Source organism: Sceloporus occidentalis, unplaced genomic scaffold, assembly GCF_023333645.1.
Source record: "Sceloporus occidentalis isolate IW3139 unplaced genomic scaffold, rSceOcc1.0.p SCAF_8, whole genome shotgun sequence".
Taxonomy (NCBI): domain Eukaryota; kingdom Metazoa; phylum Chordata; class Lepidosauria; order Squamata; family Phrynosomatidae; genus Sceloporus; species Sceloporus occidentalis.
The window spans coordinates 15,420,588-15,441,283 of record NW_028316988.1 but is presented as its reverse complement, the minus strand read 5'-3'; the positions used below and the strand labels follow the sequence as shown (position 1 = coordinate 15,441,283).

The following is a 20,696-nucleotide window of genomic DNA, read 5'->3' as shown; positions in this document are numbered from 1 at the left end:
GAAACCCACTAGGTGACCTTGGTCAAGTCCCACTCTCTCAGCCTCAGAGGATGGTAATGGCAAACCTCCTCTGAACAAATCTTGCCAGCTTCACCTTAGGGTCTCCATAAGTTGGAAACAACTTGAAGATACACAACACACACACACTCTAAAGTTACAGGAGGGGAGATTGAATATTAGAAGGAACATTTTGATTGTAAGAGAGGTTCAGCAATGGAACCAACAGCTTAGAGAGGTGTCAGCATCTCTTTTGGTGTAAGGCAAATACGGATATATTATGTTAATGTTTCCCAGCCACCCAAATCAACCTGTTCTCATGTCGGCACCGACCCGTTGAAGAGGAAGACAACTGTCAGATAAATGCCAGACGGCTCCCCGCAGCCTTGGCTGTCTTTGTGGAAACAAAGTGCCAATTATGTTAATTCTGTGTGTCGAAGTACACAGATTTGTGGCGTCTTGTGCATCTGTCCGATTCCGGCACAGCGGGAGAGCTGTGTAGGAGAGTAAGGAAGAGAAAAGGAAAGGGAAAGGGAAGAATCCATCTTACCAGGGAGATGTCAGGAAGGGCATTGACGCTGCTTTGGCTTCCATCTCCTCCTTCTATGTCAGATGCATTCTAGCAACAGGGAAGCAAGAGAAATATTACATTACAGGTGGAATGAGGAAGAAAATGTTTCCAAGAAGATGGGTCCTCTTTCATTTTCCAGTTGAATGCAGAGTTCTGAACATAAATTTAAAACTGGATTATATCTGCAGTGTGTTTTGGACCTTTGTTGGTGCTATTTTGTGCCTTCAAGTTGTTTCTGACTTACGGCGACTCTAAAGCAATTGGGTTTTCTGGGGCTGAGAGTGTGCGACTTGCCCAAGATCACCCAAGCAGGTTTCCATAATCGTGCCAGGAATCGAACGCTGATCTCCAAAGTCATAGTCAAACCACTCAGCCATGCTGGCTCTCCGAAGGCACATAGGTAACTACAAATTCATTTTGTTTCTGTCGGTTGCATTCCTACCTACCTCTTTCCTCTACGTCCCCCTCCTCAATCTTTTGCCAAATCATCTCATCTCCATGTACATGGGGTGCCAGATGTGCCCGCCATCCCCACCTCATAATTATAATTATAGCCCAAATGCCATTATCAAATGTCAAAACAGAGCTGGGAACAAATCAACAGAATCAGTGGATCCAGGCAAAAGCGTCATCAAAGGTTACAGAGCTAATTCTCCTCACCGACAGGCGAGGCTGGTGTGACTGTCAATCAGGAAGGTGCATGTGATATATATATATATATATATATATATATATATATATATATGGAGTGGGGAGAGGAGACAGGAACAGAGAAAGGAAATTATCATGCAGAAAAGGCAGGCACCTCCTGCTAGTTTAATTAACATCTGGGAATGCACTAAAATGTCATCTTTTGGCACAGGGCTGGCTGACGCAAGAAAATAATGAAGTGCTACTTTCAAATGGGTTTGTCAAAGCCTATGTTGAAGTATGCAGCATATTTAAAAACCCTCTTTTTCTGAAAGCTGGTGGGGCCCAGTGTCTAAAACTGCAGGCCGTTGTGTCAAACCAGATTGAGTAACTTCAATCGACACCAGGAGCAGGTCTTTTGTACGTTTTACGGCTCTTGCTGGCCCATTTAAGAACACTTCCCCCCTCTGCAAAAAATATTTTGCATTACAGGAGGGGCAACTCACAACAATGTATAGATGATGGAAAATCCTCTCTCCAGCTAGTGAGAAAATTGCAGCTAAGTTCATAGGGAAAAGGGAAACGTTTCAGCAGATGATCATCCCTTCTAACCAAAAAGTCTTACTGCTTTGGCTATGCTCCATTATACGATTGCATATAAGTGTGTGTGTGTATCTAAAGAGAGAGAGTCCTTGCTCTTCTGTATAATATTTCCCATTGCAAAAGAGATTATTAAGGGGAAAACTCCCTGTGGCTACTTGGCTTTTAAAGCAAAGCGTCATGCGACTGGAGAGGAGATGATGATTTTATTTTCTTTCTCCAGACAGCAAGTTGACAGGTGCCAGACTGATGGGACGCTCAATTGCCCAGCTCCAGGGAAAAACAAACCCATTAATGCCTACCGCTGTCTGTTCGGTTCTGCTGTATCATTTGTGGCTGATGCCATTCATTGGCATTTAAGGTAAAAGTGTCTCCCATCCCAGGACAGAGGTTAACCGATATCCCTGGGCTCTTATGCACAGAGACAGCCAAAAACATCTTCAGTGGAAAAGCCGTTTCTTACAGGGGAGATGGAACGCATTGAACGTAAGACAGAGTTGGAAAAATGTGATTGCTTTGCTTTCTTGCACACTTGGAAGTTTTAACAAAAATGATTGTTTTGGGGAGGAAAAACCCCACAGACACCTAGGGTTTTTTATTTTTGTGCTGTTGTTGTTGCTGTGTGCCTTTGCTTCTGACTTATGGTGACCCTAAGGTGAACCCATCAATGCTTTTTCTTGGCAAGATTTGTTCAGAGAAGGTTTGCCATTGCCTTTCCCTGAGGCTGAGAGAGAGTGTGACTTGCCCTAAGTCACCAAGTGGGTTTCATGCCCAAGCTGGATTCGAACCCTGGTCCTCAGAGTCGTAGTCCAACACTGAAACCAGTACACCACACTGGCTTTTATTTTATTTCACACATAAATAACATTGTTATATAAGCAACACCATAGGAGAAGGAGAGAGCTGATGCCGTCTTCTTGGATCTCCAATGGGGATGTGAGCATGCCTTGGTGATCCATAAAGATGATAATTCTTCTCTCCTTTTCTCCCAATTGTATATTTGCAACCAGATACTCCCCAGGTGTCTCCTGCCCTCCCCCAAAATACAAAATAGCCATGGTCTCTGAGTATTCCTTGCCCAAGAAAACCCAACAAAATTCATGGAGAACAGGTGACTTGAAGGCAAATACACACATGCAACAAATTGTGGTGTTTGGGAGTTGCTTTCTAAGGGGAAGGTGGAAGACTGCGTAAGATAGTATTTAATACTTCCATCTACAATGTCTGGTAAAGGACATATGTTCATGTGTCTGCCCTTAGCTAAATATGGATCCAACTCTTTAGAAGATACCAAACCAAAGAGGATGCTTGAAGATCTTCTTACCTCCATGAGGTCAATTAGCCACAAGAGTCGCTCCTGGGAGGGTGGGTTGTTGATCAATTCAATGAAAAAAAGGGAGAAAAAGAAAACAAGGGGATTGTGGGAGATGAGGGAAGAAGAAAAATACATCAGAGGGGAGGTAAAACAAGTGAGCATTATCAGATTCAGGGTGCAACAATGCCACTATTGTCATCATAAAAGAAGGGCCTGCTGGAGAAGGCCAAGGATCTGTCCTGGGGATGGGAATCATGCTACCCTCTAGATGTTGTTGGACTGCAATTCCCAGCATTCTCCACCATCAGCTATACTTGAACTTGAAGTTCAACAACTTCACACGATTCCCATCTTCACTGACCTGGTCCACCTGCTGTTTGCCCAGAGGACAACCAGTTGACCATGAGAAGCCCACCAGGCAAATTCCCATCCATGTTCTCCAGCAATTGCAATGTACTGAATCTGCACAGGCAACAGAGGCCACAGTCATCTCATAGGAACAGGAGAAGGTCCATATTGAATCACACCTAAAGCCAGCCCTTCTGTTCATACACTTTCCCCCCACAGTAGCCAGCCCAGTTGTCCATGGAAAACCCACAGGGAAGAAGTGAATGCTGTAGCATCTTCCCCACTTGTGTCTCCCCTCAACAAGTATTGAGAGATGCTTCTGATACTAGGGCAGAAGGAGAATGAGGAAAGCCACCAACATTGTTTTTCCGCACCCGCTTGGAGAAAGGGCATCCGATCCCATTCCTTCTCCTCCCCGTGACACCTTCCTTCCCGCTGCCTTCCGCTGAGTAAAAGAGGCTGTCAGCTTCCACGTCCGCTAATGCGTTTATGATGAAAGGTGTTTTATGGCTGGCAAATTGATTCCGCAGCCGCGAGGTTGAACATTTAGAGGTGATTACGTTAACTTAATTAGATAGCATGTGTGCCGAGGTCTTGGAGATTTCATAGCAATGACACCGGATTGCCGGCAGTGGGACAGAGCAGTGGAGTAAGCCAATTTGTCAGGTTATTGTTGCTGTTGCCATTGCCTGGGAAGTCCTATAAGGGGCCCTTTGCTAAAAACTCTTTAACACAGAGGAGGTCCTGCCCATGCTCACAATACTGGATCCCTTCAATGAGCCAAATCACTGATTGATTCGATGTCTACTCCTTCCTTTCAGATTGCTTTCCATACAGCTTATCTCTGGATGACCTTCTTCTGCATTTTAATGACGCTCTTCTTTTATTTAATGTTAGTGGGTGCTGCCTGGAGCCTCATCTTTTGGCATATAAACTGGGCCCCATGAATTCAACCCAATTCCCATTGTACAGTTTGTGGCTGTCATTGTTGTTAACCGCCCATGGTGACCCTGTGGATGAGATATCTCCAAGGCTCCCTAACCCCCAATGTTCTGCTCACTTCCTGCAAATTCATGCCCATGCGCTCCTTAATAGAGTCCATCCATCTCAGTATGACTCCTGTATTCCTGGGGGATATGTTTCCAGACTTACTGCAGATGGTCAAAATAATGGCTAACAACAAAGTATGTGAGACCACGGTTGAAATCCTTGTTCAGCCATGGATAAGTCTTCCAAGAGGAAGAGAGCTGGGAGGGTGGGCATGCATGTTTGCAATATGAGTATCTGCATAAGGACTGCACCTTTGCAACTGGTGAGAAAGTGGAAACTGCTTGAGCAACTATCTTATCACTAGAGTAGCATCCCAATGTGATTCTAACCAAATAATCTGTTCTCTCTCTCTCTCTCTCTCTCAATCTCTCTCTCATGTTGTTTGTTAACATCATGGGTGAGTATCTATAACCATGGCACATATCAAGCATGCTGGAAGAGAAGCACCTACCCGAGCTGAACTGACGGTGGTGGAAGTAAAGTGGCTCCCGGTGGAAGAGACAGTGTCGCTATAAGACATCACAGAGTAGGAGTCTGTCCCCGTTCCTGTCCCCGAAGGCTGGCGGGCCTTCATGAATTCGATCTCCCTCTTTAGAACCAGGTTGTCAAAACGGTCGAGGTCCTGAGGAGAGATCACACCTCTCACTTCTGACAAGAGCGAGAACTGCGAAGCAAGGAAAGAAAAAGGGAAGGTAGAATGGGGACTTGCTATATGTCCTCCCCATACATATTATGTAGGATATCTTCTTTGTTGGAGAAGATGTCTTTAAACATATTTATTTATTTCATTTATATGCTGCCTTTCATCCAGAAGGGACCCAAGGTGGCTCACGGAAAAAGCGACAATCTGTGTCATGAAACTATGTGACAATCCAGTCATAGCTGTGTGCGACAATCCAGTCACAGATCTCTTTCCAGCATTAACCAAACAGCAAGGGCATTTCTGAAAGAGTCACCTACATGGATGCAAACTGTAGGCCCTAGTCTGTATGTGTTTGGTAGAACCTGGGAAAGAACCTACATTAAACGTATAAGACTGGGCTTGGTAAAAATAATCAGGGCTCCTGGTATATTCAAGGATCCCTGACTAGCTATACCAAACCCATGTGCATATGCCCTTTCATAGATATTGGATATTCAGAGAAGATTGCAATGGTACATATTGGGGCTAACAGATGTAATTCTATTTCCCTCCATGTTATGTGAGTTCTCATAGTGAAAATCCAGGTTGTTACCTGATCAAGCTCTCAACCATGATTGGTTAGCCTTGCTCTTCCCATCCCAACCTGAGTGTTTCTCATCTCACCTTGGCATGAGTGTTGAGCAATTCAAAGAGAGCCATGACAAGGGCATCCACTGGGATGTTGTTCTCCTTGTATTCATCCAAGTAATAGCCCATGGTGGCTCGTTCGGGTTCGTTCAGGAGATGACGGGCTTGTTCCTCCAACATCACTCGGCTTTGGTTCACCAGGCTACTGAGGGTTACTTGGGATCCAGCCAAGCCTCTGTAAAAAGACGGCTGGAAAGAGGAGGAGGTAGAGATGGAGTAAAGGAAGAACACAGAGCCGTATGAGAAATCTGTACATCAGGCCCAGGATTTGATTATAAAACATGGAGGCCAAGAGTGAGGAAGCTCCTTCAACCCAAGGGCCAAATTCTATTCTAAAAGAGAAAAGACAGGTCCAAAGGAAAATGGCAAAGTAAAAAATACCAGCATATTTTGGCCTAGAGCGCTTACTGTTGATAGCTAAGCCTTGTGAGACTCATCATCATCATCATCATCATCATCATCATCATCATCGGAAAGAAAGCCCAGAAAAGCTGGAAAGCCATGAAAAAAGGGTGTCATAGGGAAGGAGGTATTACCATTTGGGTATACCCCAAACCCAAATTTGGCCCCAGTGCTGGAAGTTCCCCACCCTTGTCAAGTCATTGACCAACAGTCTCCATAAAATGTACATATGTAAGACACAATAATACTAGGGGGAAAGACATAGGCCTTGATTCTGCATCACAGTCTGTGATGGGTAACTTTATGAATCCTTAACTATGTGGCTGAGTTGCAACAAAACCCTGTTAGTCCACTGCAAAGACACATATTAGGACACCAGCAGTGTGCATAAGGTACCTCCAATGTGTATATTTCTGATGCACACTGGGTGCCCCTATTTTGCTTCAGCCTTTCCTAGCCAGTGCTGAGATGTGCATTGCGAAGTGCTCCGATACACATCGGTACAAACTGGACCATGGCACATCCATCCCTGCGTAACAGATACCCATGCTTAATCATAACAGCCCCCGGGTGAAAACAGATGCTGCAAAGCCGCCCAATTTTATTTCTCGTCCAAATTAAATCCACTTCCCAAAACCAAGTCCAATCCCAGCCAGAATTATTATTATCTTAAATGAAAGAAGCCTTCATTTTAAAATGGGAACTGTTGTGTCCCTTTTCTCCTGTCCACTTGACCTTAGAGAAACCTTGGTCCTGTTAAAGAGGAAATATAGGGGGGGGGGGAAAGACCCCCATCAGCAACATAAATAGGAATCAAATCAGCCCAAGGCTGCCATGAACAGCAGCCAGGTAGGAGCAGTGATTGTAAGGTCTCCCTTTGACAAAATCAAGCTGATTGCACTCAAGAGGTTTCAAGCAGGTGGCCTGCCTCACTGGGACTCAGGAATAATCAACCAACCAATCCAACCATGGGGCATTTCACTTGCTTGCATCCATTTCTTTTCCCAAATCAGGATTCCGAAAAGACTCAGAAATCTCATTTTTTAAAAAGGCTTGGTGACAGAACGCTCCCAAGTCCCACCAAGAATGTGCTTCTTCTCTTCCTGCTGGCGAGGGGATTTGGGGAGTTGCAGTCCACAAAAAAAGAAAGCTTTGTGGGCATCGTAGAATCACTAGCATTGGAAGAAACCACAAAGAGCCATCCAGTGATGGCTGCTCCCAGTTCTCAGCAGGTGCAATGATATGCCCTGCTGCTCAGGACTGTGGACGGTGGACTCCAAAGCCCTTGATGCTCTCATGTTTGGGGATTCTTGCTTTTTGGACCACACTTGGACAGAACGTGTCCTACACAGAAGACCTACCCAAAGAGATGCTTCTCTTTTGATAGGTAGAACATAGGTCTAGCTTGTTTTATGGTATGTTCTATGCACTAAACACGAGGAATACGTTTTGAAATGTTGTTGTCCTTATGTGCGAGAACGAAAGGAGCAAATGTTTTACATCCCTGGTCCAAGATGCTGTTGTTTGTTAGTTTTTGCAAAGAAGCGGAGGCTCCCCCCTTTCTGCCTTTAACACATTGAGGAATGCAGACTGTCTGTATGGAGATGTTTTGCTTCAGAGGGAGATATATATATGAAACAGTGCCAGGAAACTGTAAAGAGTGGGGAAATACAACTCAGGGACGAAAGGCCCTTGTAAATCTCTTTATCAGCCAGAACCACCTGCGCAACTTAAGAGCTGATTTCCATTTGAAAGGACAAAACTTGGAGCTTGGATATGGCCGCTGGCGGTGGCAAATTGGAACTTCTGTGCCTTGCTTTTGGATGGGGGCGTGAATCTTAGATCAGCCTCGGATGACAGGGATGTGATATTTCCTGACAGAGCATGGATAAGGGGAACCAAATTTATGAATGGCTGAGCCAGTGTTTCTGTTCTCTGTCCCTGTGGGCTTGATGGAAGGAAACCTAGGTGTTTGACAATTTTTGGAGATAAGCACATAGACACAGGACACAGTAGGCCAATTTATGTGTGCAACAGAACTGAGTGGCATAACACTTTGTAGACTGGGACACATCATGCTGAGTGTGAAAGGATGGGAGGTGTGGGAAGGAGATGAGCATGCGATGGCTTTCTCCCATACGTCTGAAAAAGCCCAGCTAAAATATGTTATTTTTCATTAAAGGCTTTGAATCTTCTCTTCACTCGTTCCATGTTCATGCATAAGGGTTTTAACTGGTGTAGCTTATGACCTCTTTTGACATGTTAAAGTGCTCAATAGGCTTTCACAGAATCACAGGACGGATGGGACCACAAGGGCCACCCAGTCTTACCCCCATCCATGCAGAAATATACAACTAAAGCATTCCCCAAAGGTGACCATCCAATTTAAAGGTCTATTGAAAGACCTCCAAAGAAGGACAGTCCACCATCCCAGCAGTAAGGAAGTTCTTCCTCATGTTTAGGTGGAATCTCTATTCTCATAATTTGAATCCATTAGTTTGCATCCGAGTCTCTGCAGCAGCAGAGAAGAAGCTTGCTGCATCTTCTACCTGTCATCCCTTCAGATATTTAAGGGTGGCTATCATGTCACCTCTCCTTTTCTCCAAGCTAAACATAGCCAGCTCTATGGCTAAGTCATGCTACATAAGGCTGGGTTTCCAGACCTTCGATCATCTCAAATGCTCTTACCTTTGCTGTCCCTTCTGCCGTGGGATCGCCAGAGACCCTAGAGCGAAGATAGCCATCATTAACACCAAGCTGAAGATGGGAAACCAAAGTAGATGGGTGCGTTTAGCTACTGAGTCTTGAAAACATTTGAAATTGAAAAGAAGGGTGTTATTGTGGAGTCATTGTTATCAAAAATTAGAAGTGCAGTGGATTTTCACTCGTGGAAAAGAGTCGGGACAAAAAGATACCTCAAGCCTTCCTTCCTCCCTTCTTCCTTAAGCAGAAAGTGCTCTTAACCTCAGAGAAAGGCATTGGCAAACCTCCTCTGAACAAATCTTGCCAAGAAAGCCTCTTGATAGGGTCACCATACATCAAAAATGACTTGATGGCATGGCAAATGGCAAATGCAAATCTCCTCTAAACAAACCTTGCCAAGAAAACCTCATGACACGTTCATCATAGGGTCTCCATACATCCAAAATGACTTGAAAACATATAACAACAATACAAACCCTGCTGGGTTGACCATGGTTTCTCCGATCTGGGAGCTGGCTATCCACTTGGTCTCGTCTACGGTGGTCCGAGCGTGAGGCAGCCTCCCGACATCTTTGATGGTCATGATGAGGTGACGTGAGGACTTCAGGAGTTTCACCGCTTCGTCGTGGGGGATGCTGAGAAAGCTTCGGCCATTCACCTCCAGAATCTGGTCCCCAACCTGTATTAGGAGAATGAAGGGTTGGGGAAAAGAAGAGGGGGGAGTTGAAAGATGGAAGCTTTAGACTATCCTATGAGCACAAAAGAAGATGTTTAAAATATAAAGATCCCAGTCTGCATGGTTATGAATAAATAGGAACATAAAGCAGTTCAGTCAGACCAACAGTCTAGGCCTGAAACAGACTCAATTTGAAAGGAAGTCAATGGTGTCGCATAGTGGTTTGAGCATTGGACTCTGGAGACCAGGGTTCAAATGCCATCTCTGCAGTATAAAACCAATGGATGATCTTGGTCAAGTCACACTCTCCCAGCCTCAGGGGAAGGCAATGGCAAACCCTCTCTTACCAACCTGCCAAGAAAACCCCATGACAGGTTGGCCTTCGGGTAGCCATAAGCTGGAAACAACTTGAAGGAACACAATGACAACAACAATAGTAAGACCTCCTCTGAGGATTCCTCGAGTAAGAAAAAGCTATGAAGTTCATGGGGTCACCACAAGTTGGCGGGCAACTTGAAGGCGCATACAAGCATGCACAATGTGAAGACGTAAAACAAATGTGTAAAGAAAATGAACCAGTGATCAAGAACTCTCCTCTGTTTCTCTAATTTCGAGGTATGTGTTTTCATTGTTACTGAACGTCTCTTGTACGTTGTGGGCTATTATTATTATTATCATTATTATTATTATTGATATCTTTAGGGTTGCCATAAGTTGGAAACAACTTGAAGTCACCCATTATCATTATCCTCCTCCTCCTCCTCCTCATTGTCGTTATTGTTATTTGACATTGCTTCTCCCCATCTTGCTCTGAGAGTCCGCTTAATGCAGATCCATTCCCCTGCCTTCACTCCCATCCTTCTCTCCTGACTTCTTATGAATAACATCCTTTCTCCTAAACCTTCTCTGCTTTAACCGCAGGCTCTGGTTCTGCCAGCTTTAAAGAAAAAATGTCTCCAAATATATCTCATTTAACGCTTTGAGTCTGAGTGGAATGGCCTGATATTTTAAATAACCCTTATTTTTGTGGACTAGATGCTTCGAGGGCTCTCCTTCTCCTCTTCTTTTAATGCCCCACAAGGCCAAGAAAAGAAATCCCTCTCATGCCTGACCTTGCCTGTTTTGATTCAAGTCCTCTCCATGTTTCTCACTCAGGACTTGGGAGTTACTTTTACCAAAGTTGAAGATATTGGGCAGAAATATGCTACTAGTCTCCGAAAAAAGGGCATATCAGATAGCCTGAGAAGGACTCATAATAGTAGTCTTAGTCCTTTGTAACCTTCCCTGCACCTCTCAACCCCAACCAAGGGCAGGAACTGCTGGTTGGAAGAATATCCACCTTGGATGCAATGGCTGGCAAATGCAGATCTCTAGGGCATTTTAAAATCAGCGGCCATTTTAAATTGGCAGCCATAATCCCATAAAAGAGGTGTTGTTGTTTTTTAATGTATTTGTGAATCTTTAATCGCTCTCATGCAAGCGAGAGTGTTTTCTTCCAAACAAGAAAACAAAACAAGGTGAGCTATATGGAGTTTTAATGAGGTGCCTTAGAATGTTTTCATTGCCGTCTTTTTTTTAATGTAAGAAGAGAGTCATGGGATGGGAAAGAGGGGAGAGGAGGAAGGGGTCCTGGGCAGCTTGGTGCTTTCATTATTTTGGCCCGCACTGTGCTTGGAGCGGCACCGGCTTGCAAGTCGCAACCTCCCGCTGCCGGGTGACATTAACCGGGCTCACAATGTCATAAAATGCCTTCTGGTGATTAATAATGCACTCTCCGGCTAGGCAGCGTGGAGCAGCCTTGGTTTCTAATGATCCTCCCAAGCCTCGAGAAAGGGTCAGAGATCCCCTTTCATCCAGAAGGAGAAGCGCCATATGATATGATGTGATGCGTAGAAGATGCTCAAACCTACCTAATCCCTGAATTCCTTAGAACTGTATGCATCGCTCCCCTGTTACAAACATTGAAGGGTCTCTCGTCTTATGCCAAGGTCTGTACTCTGTTATCCGATGCAAATAGATTTGTATCCCTTAGAAGTGCTAAACTCTTAGCCAGGTCTACGCAATTATGAGTTTACATTATTTAAGAAGAGGGCAGCAGCCACACTGCAGAAATAATACAGTTTGATACCACTTTAACTGCCAAGGCTCAATGATATGGAATTCTGGGACTTGTAGTGTGTTGTGGCACCTGAGCCCTCTGACAGAGAAGGCTCAACGTCTCACAAAACCACAGCAAATTACAAATCCCAGGTGCCATGACAGTTAAAGCCATGCCAAATTGCATTCATTCTGCAGCATGGCGGAAGCCTAAGACAGATGTACATGCAAGTATGCCATTAACAGGAATCCAGCCATGGTTATCTATGGCTACTTCTCATGATGGAAATACTAATGCCACTATGGTCTTCATTACCAACCGCTGGAGAAGGTGTGCACATGTCCTATGGATGTGTTGTGACTTTTAGGGACTATCAAGGCACCTCAATGTCCATGGCGCAGAAGGAATGATGGATGCTTCTTACGGTTTCAACAGTCCAATAAGGACCAATGGGAACATAATATTGGTAGTTCTTGAGGGGGGGATGGGGATTATAAGAAGAAGGAATGGAATGATGTATCCTGGAATAGGGCATGGCTGGTCTATTGCCACCCTAAACAAGACTGCAACACTTCACAGTGCAACATTTATTTTGGGTTGAGTAAAGCAGATCCATTTATACTTACATGTGTAATGTGGTGTTGTGGTTTAAGAGTTGGACTACAACTCTGAAGATCAGGGTTCGATTTCCAGCTCAACTATGAAACCCACTGGGCCAAGTCACACACTCTCAGCCTCGGGGGAAGGCAATGGCAAAACTCCTTTGAACGAATATTGCCAAGACAATCCAATGATAGGTTTGTCTTAGGGTCACCATAAGTTGGAATTGAATGGAAGACACGCAACAACAACAGCTAACTAAATACCCCCTTTCTGCTACCAGAAACAAGGAGGGAAATGCAGTCATGCATCTGCTTGCATCTAGGTCCTTTTAGTGTAGCATTTTACTCATGTGCATCTATCCTTGCATGCGTTGGTAAAATGCTACAGAAGAAAGAAAGAAACAGTGGTCTGCCAAAGCCATCAAGGTTGGGCTGCGTTTGAGTTCTGCAGCATTTTATTAACATACATCAATGCTGAGAAAGGAGGGGAGAAAGAAAAGAAAATGAAAGAATGGACAATGCAGTAATCTGTGCATGAATGTATTTTGGAAAAAAAGCAGCTTATGATGGTCTCCAGAAATAGGAAAACAACAGCACAGAAATAACACCGAAAAAATGGAAAGACCAGCCGCACAAAGGCAGATTCAATTGCCTCAATGTGAATGCTATTCTGTGTTTCTGCATGATGTTGGTTCTCTTGAGAAAAAATCCTTGAGAGGGTTTCTAAAGGCCAACCTACCAACAGAATCATAAAAGGAAAGATTATGCATTCCCTACTTCTTTTCTTTTTAACTGACAATCAAAGAATAGATGAAGAAGGGTTTCCGAACCATTTCAGTAACTGAGCTACTGTGTTTTTACACTAGTGGTAGCATCTGGGTCATCTTCAAAGGCAATCCCAGATAGAGACATTACAATAGTATAACCATCAGCAGTGCTTACCTTCAGCCCAGTGCTTTCTGCTTCAGAGCCTTTGTCCACACCTGTGATGTAAATCCCAAGAGCGTATTCTGCTCCACCTCGGATCATGAGTCCTAGGGATCGCCCTTCATCCAACACCAGGTTCACCTGCACCAAGAAAGAAAGGACACATTTGAAAGTCTGGAGACTGCTAGGTATGGAAGAATATCCCTGTACTCAGAGGCTATTCCTCCTCTTTGGCCATGTGGTTTTCCAGAGCCTGTTGTTGTTATAGTTGTTCTCAGCTAAGATGATAACAACTATAACAACAAAATGGAGGCCTATCATGGCGACATCCGCATTTTCTTTTCTCCTGTTTGATTTTGGACACCTTTTTCTGACAAAGAAGCCAGTGCAACTTCAAAAGCTTGCATTGTCTATTTTGTGCATTTTGGGGATTTGGGTTGTTATTGTACGGAAAAAGTTGTTCATTTAAGTGTGTGTGTGTGTGTGAAAGAGAGAACGAGAACTTTTAGTAAGATTTGGTGGCTTCCATGGCCCAAACTCCCCAAATGCATTCAGGACCTTGGGCAGCAAATTTGACATTATTCCAAAGCTTGTTGCTGTTGTTGTGTGCCTTCAAGTTGTTTTCAACTTGTGGCATTAATTTTGCAGCGTAGATGTAGCCCTGGAGATTTCAGCCATACCATGGTGAGGCTTGGTGAACAAACTTGTACCCTAAATGGAGGAAATCAAGGTACCCAAGGATGGATAGCTGCCCAGTGCCAAACTACAAAAAGACAAAGCAGAGCCAGCCAGATTAATATATTCCATGGAGCATTACTCCGGCTCCGGTTCTCCAGCCTTTGTTTCCATGTTAACACCTGTAAGCACAGAAGATGCCAGGCTCTGATGTCGGTTGCAAGCTGACCTCTTATCCCTTCTCCTACCCAACCTGAATCCCAACTAGGGACTTGAGAAGGAAGGAGTAGCTGTTAAGGTGACCTTCGGTGATCCCCATGAATCCAGCAACAAGGGAGCGCATGAAAGGAGGAGATGGCAAGCCGAAGTGGGAGAAGCAGAAGGAACAGAAATGCAGAACACTTTGTCCTTTCAGGTTGTCACTGGAGAGAGTGGTTACTGATCTAAGAAGAAGAGCAAGGCTGAGAGAATGTGACTTGCCCCAAGTCACCCAGCGGGTTTATATGCCTCTGCATCAGATATGAGCGGATTCCCAGCTCTATAGTTGAGACAGGTCAGAAAACATTTTAATTTCAGTCTGCTGTCACATTAATAGACCCAACACTCCTGCGAGAAAACCCAAGACAGATCCGATTTCGATTAAAATTCAGGCTATGTACCGCGTCGGCAGACGTAGGGGGGAAAAATTCCCCTTCTCCTTCCTCCATTAAATATTACAGCATATGACTTATTGACAAAACACGGCTGTAGGCTGGGAGCCAAGCAGCTCAGAGGAATCAGATAACTAAAGGAGTCAATTTATTTCTCCTTAGACTGGGGAGCAATTATCTGGGCGAAAGAGATGGAAAAATTATGAAGGCTTTCCAGGAGGTTCACGCTCGCGGAGACGGACACCTTTTATTGCAGAACTGGAGGAAAGAAGTGCATTAATCCCATATTAATTAGGGAGTTTAGCAGCCAGTGCATAATGCAGGAGAGCTAAAGACAGAGATAAGTATAAGAAGAAGGAAAAGGCTTGATTGCAAAAAGATTTCTCCCCCCCTTTTACAAAATAAAATGCTATGCTTTTGCTGATACCGTGAAAAGATATTTTCCAGTGGAAAGTTGATATTCTTCTGGGACTGCGACAAAGCCTTGCAAGAATTAACTGTTGGAGATGGTTAACTGATAATTAATATTGCTAACTGATCATTAGTGAGCCAGCGGAGTGTAGTGGTTTGACCACTAGATTATGACACAAGAGACCAGGGTTCAAATCCCTGCTCAGCTATGGAAAGGTTACCACTGGGTAACCTTAGGCAAGTCACACTCTCTCAGCCTCAGAGAGAGGCACTGGCAAAAGCTCCTCTGAATAAATCTGGCCAAGAAAACCCTGCAATACGGTCGTCTGAACATCAACATAACTTGGCAAGGAATTGAAGAGAGTGTGACTTTTCCATGTCTGCTTCAAAACATGGTGAAAATCAACCCATAGAGACTTCCATGGGGGGAATTTACATGTAGCGTAGTGGTCTGAGCATGCGATTCGGACTCTGGAGACCAGGGTTCGAATTCCTAGCAGGCCATGGAAACCCACTGGGTGTCCTTGGGCAAGTCATAGTCTCTCAGCCCCAGAAAATCCCATGATAGGTTTGCCTTAGGGCTGCCATAACTCAGAAACAACTTGAAGGCACACAACAGCAAGAAAGGCACCCACAGGATTCCAGCACAAATGATAGAGCGTAGTATATAAATATGTGTGAATAGACAGGTAAATGTTTGCAGTTCTCTTCCTGGCCATTAGCAAAAAAGAAGAAAGTGAAAAAGAAGAACCCCATGAAGGATGAAGCATAGGATGCAAGGAACCATGGATGCCAAGTGGATTGATGGGGGGAACAAAGTGTCAGAGCGGACAATGGCAGATCAATGCCTCCTTCATTCCTCACAGCTCACAGGCAGCTGCATCCCTCTGATGGAGAGAGCCAGTGTTTCCATTTAGCATCTGCCTCGCACTATTCTTAAGCACTTGCACTTGGAGGACCCATGAAACTAGGCAACGGCTGTCGTTTTAGATAGGAAGAATGGAGCACCACTGGGAATGGTCTTGTGAATGACTCTGACCTTGAATGGTATCACTGACATAGTTGGCGTTGGGCATGCAAACGTGGCACGCATGCGCCTGGGTGAAACTGCACTGAGATTGTGAGGAAACCTTTGTGAGACTGAACACTCCATGCAAAATATCTCCATGGAGCCTGGGAATGGTACTCAATCACCTTCCCATTCGCTTGAAAACCTGGAGAGGCATAGCCAACACACACATACACACTACAACACTTCTCTCTCCCCCCCCCCTCGCCCCACTGCATTTCTTTTTCTCATAGAAGTTTATCACATGAAGGAGACTGGGAGTTTATCCTGTGAATTATGCAAAACGGTTTCACACGACGGTGCACAAAACCTGCCATGAAAGTGGTCACAAAGAAATACTGACTGTAACTCATTTTTCTTATGGGGATTTAATGCAGAAACTAGTTTTTTTTTTCTTTCTCTTTTGCAAGAATACTAGAATGCTCCCTTTTCTTTCCCTGTAATGGTCACAGTTGTACATTCTGTTATAGTGGAATATGAACAGGTTGTCTACCACTTACTTGATATTGGGTATGTACTGAGTGATGTAGTCGGAGCAATGGAAAGGAGAGCAGGAATGCTTGCAAGAGCAACTGCCTTGCATTGTATCCAAAGACAATTGTTTTGTAATGCCTTCAGCATTTTTCTTCCAATTTCTAAGGTGTAAAATCTGAACTGGCCACTTGGGAGCCCTAGAGAGCAACATTCTATCTTTTTCGATGGCACAGTAGCAACAGTACCAGTAACCTATTAGCCGTAAGTAACACAACTAGCTTCCTTGTTGAACTGCATCGAGAAAAACAAGCAAATATTGGGTGACCAGAGTAATGAGTCCCTTTGAAACAAGTACCTTTTAAAATGCCAGCCTCAACATACTTGGCATATGTGTCTGCAAGAACAGAGGAGGGTCCTTCCCTACTCCTCCACCTTTTCCTAAAGCAGAACACAGAAATTGCAACTGCAGCCATAGACACTCGGAGTGTCTCTCATCTTTCGAAGAAGAGAGATGTAAAAGAGGAACAAGAAAGGAAAAGAAGGAAAAGACCACTAAGGAGAGGTATCCTTCCATCTGGGTCTTCAAAGGCTTCTTACGCATGTCTTCCCAGATTGCCACAAAGGTGACAAGAAGTAAAAGATGAGAGCTCACAGACCAAAGCAGTCCTTGACATTAATGGCAGCTTCTCCCCCTTCACCTCCCTCCCCACTTTTCTCTCTTTTCATGTCAGTAGTCATTCCCATAAGCTTGAAGGACAGCCACAGCGTTAAGGGCCAACTCAGAAGCCTGGGCTGCATCTACACTGCAGAGTTAACGTAGTTTGAAACTGCTTTAAGTGCCAGGACTTGATGTTATGGGATGCTGAGATTTGTAGTTTTGAGAGCTATCAGATGCCAGAGAGCTCTACAACAAACTACCAGTCCCAGGACAGGTTCACCTTAGGGTCTCTATAGGTTGGAAATGGGTTGGGTTAGTTTGCTGTCTGCAAGATCTGTTTGTTTTAAGGGTTAGTTTGCCATCTGCACACATCTGTCTGCATTTCAAAACCAGCCCTTTCCTGGGAAGGCAGTCTGACACAAGCGTGACATTTTCCCGTGTGCTGTTTTTCTCGCTGTCTTGCCGGCTTTATTGTTAGGCAAGAGTCAGGTGAAATAGGTCCCTTCCCGAGGCAGACGTGGCAGGCTCAATAGCCTCTTCAGTCGTGGCAGATGAATACAGCGGACAGAAATCTTACTGACATTTCTAAAAAACCTTTAACCAGGATTTAGCAAGCCGCCCAAAGCCAATGAATCAATAAAGACTGGCTGATGACTGTAATGGGATGCGGCAGACGCTCATGAGCGAAATAATCTTGGATTGTCTGAAACAGGAAAAAGAATGATTAAATGGCTATCAAGGTCCCACTGGAATTCAGTTCATACTTGTGATAGGATCTGTATATTGCAAGAGCGGGCAAAGTATGCTCCTCACAGTGCTAGGTTTGCAGCTTTCAAAGGCCCACATCCAGCATCCTCCAAAAATGATACTGGGTACTCAATGTAAGCCAATGTGGAGTAGTGGTTTGAGTGTTGGACTATGACTCTGGAGATCAGGGTTCGAATCCCAGGTCGGCCAACCGACTGGATGACCTTGGGTAAATCATACTCTCTCAGCCTCAGAAGATGGCAATAGCAAACCCCTTCTGATGAAGCTTGCCAAAGAACCCTAGGATAGGGTTGCCATAGGGTCAACATAAGTCAAAAATGGACTTGGAGGCACATAACAACGACAGTGTCAAGTAATGACTAGCTGTATACAAAGACTTACTGAAAGTCTCCCTGTTATTTCTGGTGAGAGAAACATGTTGTTGCTGTTGTTGTTGCTGCTGGTGAACTCTTTCTTCAACCTTTGGTCTGCTTGGGGTAGAAGGACATGTAACGAGTGTGCCATTTTTATATGTGATAAATGTTTTAGGTGCTGTCCGTTCTTTGAAAATGTATTACAGCTTCCTTGCTGGACTGCAGTGACAAAAAGCACATATTGGGCAACCAGAGTAATGAGTTCCTTTGAAAGAAGTTCCTTTTCAAATTCCCGACTCAACATATTTGACATATGTTTTTTGCAAGAACGGATGAGGATCTCTCTCTAACCTTTGCTTCTGGATGTTGGAGCCCAGCAACATCTAAAGAAGGAAATATCTGAGAAGCACTGACATAGAATATAAAAAGCATGGATTTGGGGAAGTTCCTTCTGCCATCTTGATGGTTCTCCCACACATTGCCCTACCAAAGGCTACATCAATGACTCCCAAACTCTGGTCCTCGAGGTATTTTGGACTTCAGCTCCCAGACGCCTCAACCATCATGGCCAATCTGGAGAACCAAAGATCTGGAGAACCAAAGTCTGGGAGTCACTGAGCTACATGGTGCTCACCTTTTTCTCATCGCCTTCTTGGAGAAGCTGGAGGTGGCTCCTTTTCTCGCCGTCCTTCCGCAGGGAGCTGCTCTGGTGCTGGGGAAGTCCGGTTGGGGGAGACACGCTCCGTCCCTGGGGGTCCACCCAAGTGTAGATATGGTTGGTAACGTAGCCTCCGGGGATGCGTCCTACGGAGTGGACCAAGAGGTTCAGCTTCTTGGAGCCCTTGAGTGCCTAGATGTCAACGAAAAAGATTATTGGTTAAGATGAGAGCCAACTCAAATGGAAGAAGCATGCCATGATACCCATCACTCAGTGGCAAAGTCACTGGTGGCTCCATGTCAGTGGGGTGGTGAGTCCACTTTGGATTTTAGTCTGAACTTTCAAGGTGCTAGCCAAGGTATTTTGGTGCAAAATAGGCCCAGGTGTAAATGGCTGGACCAGAGTGGCTGATGGATCCCAGATCAATAGTTAGCGTGTCTGGTTTGGGTTTTACTCCAAACTATAAAGAAAGCTATCTAAGGTACTGGATCTATTTTGGTGTGAAATGGGTTCCAGTGTAGAAGAATGGCTCCGCAGTGCTCAACCTATTTGGGAACAGGGTTCAAATCTTTGCCTAGTCCCTTGAAAGTTCAGACTGAAACCCAGAGTGGGTTCACCGACTGCCATAAACACCAGCTGATGATAGTTTGGATGTTACGGATTATATGTTCCTTCATAACACAATCCCTTATGCATTTTGAACTCTTCAGTGCTAGAAATATTCTGCTAGTTTGAGCAACAACAATGTTTCTTTTCATCTTACAGATGCAAGTCACTAATGTGACACAAACCTATCTTAAAACACAACATAGCAGTTCTCAGATACTACATTACTCCAAACTGGAAACCAGGAGTGAAAAAAACAGGAGCATGTTTACAATAAGGAAAGCGCAAGGTCTTTGGGGACATTACAGCACCGCTACAGCCAACACTCTCTTTTTCTATAATAAAGACGACTATTAAAACATATATATTTCTCTTTTTTAAAAAGAGACACTCAAGCAACCATCAGACTTATAATAGCCATCCACTGAAGTCATCTCCAGGATGCTTTATAACTAACTGCTTATGAGACTAATTGGCTGTAAATCCCATCGTCTTAAACTTTTATGGCTGACAAGCTCAGACTGCTCCTTGCTTGAGTGTCTAAAGGTTGACTGTTGATACGTTTGATGGTCCTTAGCATTAAGGATTTAAAGATAATTGTTCATGAGCGACTGCTATGTTCTGGCTAGACTAGCTTACCTTAACCTGGCACCCTGCAGGGCATAGGGACTACAACTTCCATTATCACCAGCCTCTTAAATTCCAGACCAGCCTGGCATTGCGGATATCTTTTGGTTTCTCTCTCTCTCTGTTGTGTGCCTTCAAGGCATTTACGAATTATGGCAACTCCCTAAGATGAAACTATCAAAGACCTGAAGCATAAAAATGTTGGTTTGTTTTCTCCTGGCCATCAAATGAATGAAAAGAATCACCTAGAAGTGGAAGATGCGCAGCTTGAAAATGGATAACTGGTGGCATTGATGGTTGCCGTTGTGTGCCTTCAAGTGATTTCCAGCTTGCAGTGACCCTAAGGCAAACCTATCATGGGGTTTCCTTGGCAATATTTATACAGAAGAGGTTTGCATTGCCTTCTACTGAGGCTGAGAGCATGTCACTTATCCAAGGTCACCCAGCGATTTTCATGGGAATCAAACCCTGGTCTCCAGAGTCGTCGCTCAATACTCA

At 44.4% G+C, this 20,696-nt stretch overlaps 1 protein-coding gene across 1 annotated transcript in view; it reads right to left on the bottom strand.

Moving 5' to 3' along the window:
- The window catches only part of WHRN (whirlin), a 50,035-nt gene that overhangs the window by 5,541 nt on the left and 23,798 nt on the right, over positions 1 to 20,696 (bottom strand). The window contains exons 2-9 of the mRNA XM_089534906.1: positions 18,942 to 19,157; positions 13,265 to 13,390; positions 9,423 to 9,625; positions 8,932 to 8,968; positions 5,818 to 6,030; positions 4,963 to 5,175; positions 3,123 to 3,155; positions 548 to 616 (exon numbers count right to left, since the gene is read on the bottom strand). Of these exons, the coding sequence (XP_089391032.1) occupies positions 548 to 616; positions 3,123 to 3,155; positions 4,963 to 5,175; positions 5,818 to 6,030; positions 8,932 to 8,968; positions 9,423 to 9,625; positions 13,265 to 13,390; positions 18,942 to 19,157 (1,110 nt within the window). The remainder of the gene's footprint in view (positions 1 to 547; positions 617 to 3,122; positions 3,156 to 4,962; positions 5,176 to 5,817; positions 6,031 to 8,931; positions 8,969 to 9,422; positions 9,626 to 13,264; positions 13,391 to 18,941; positions 19,158 to 20,696) is intronic.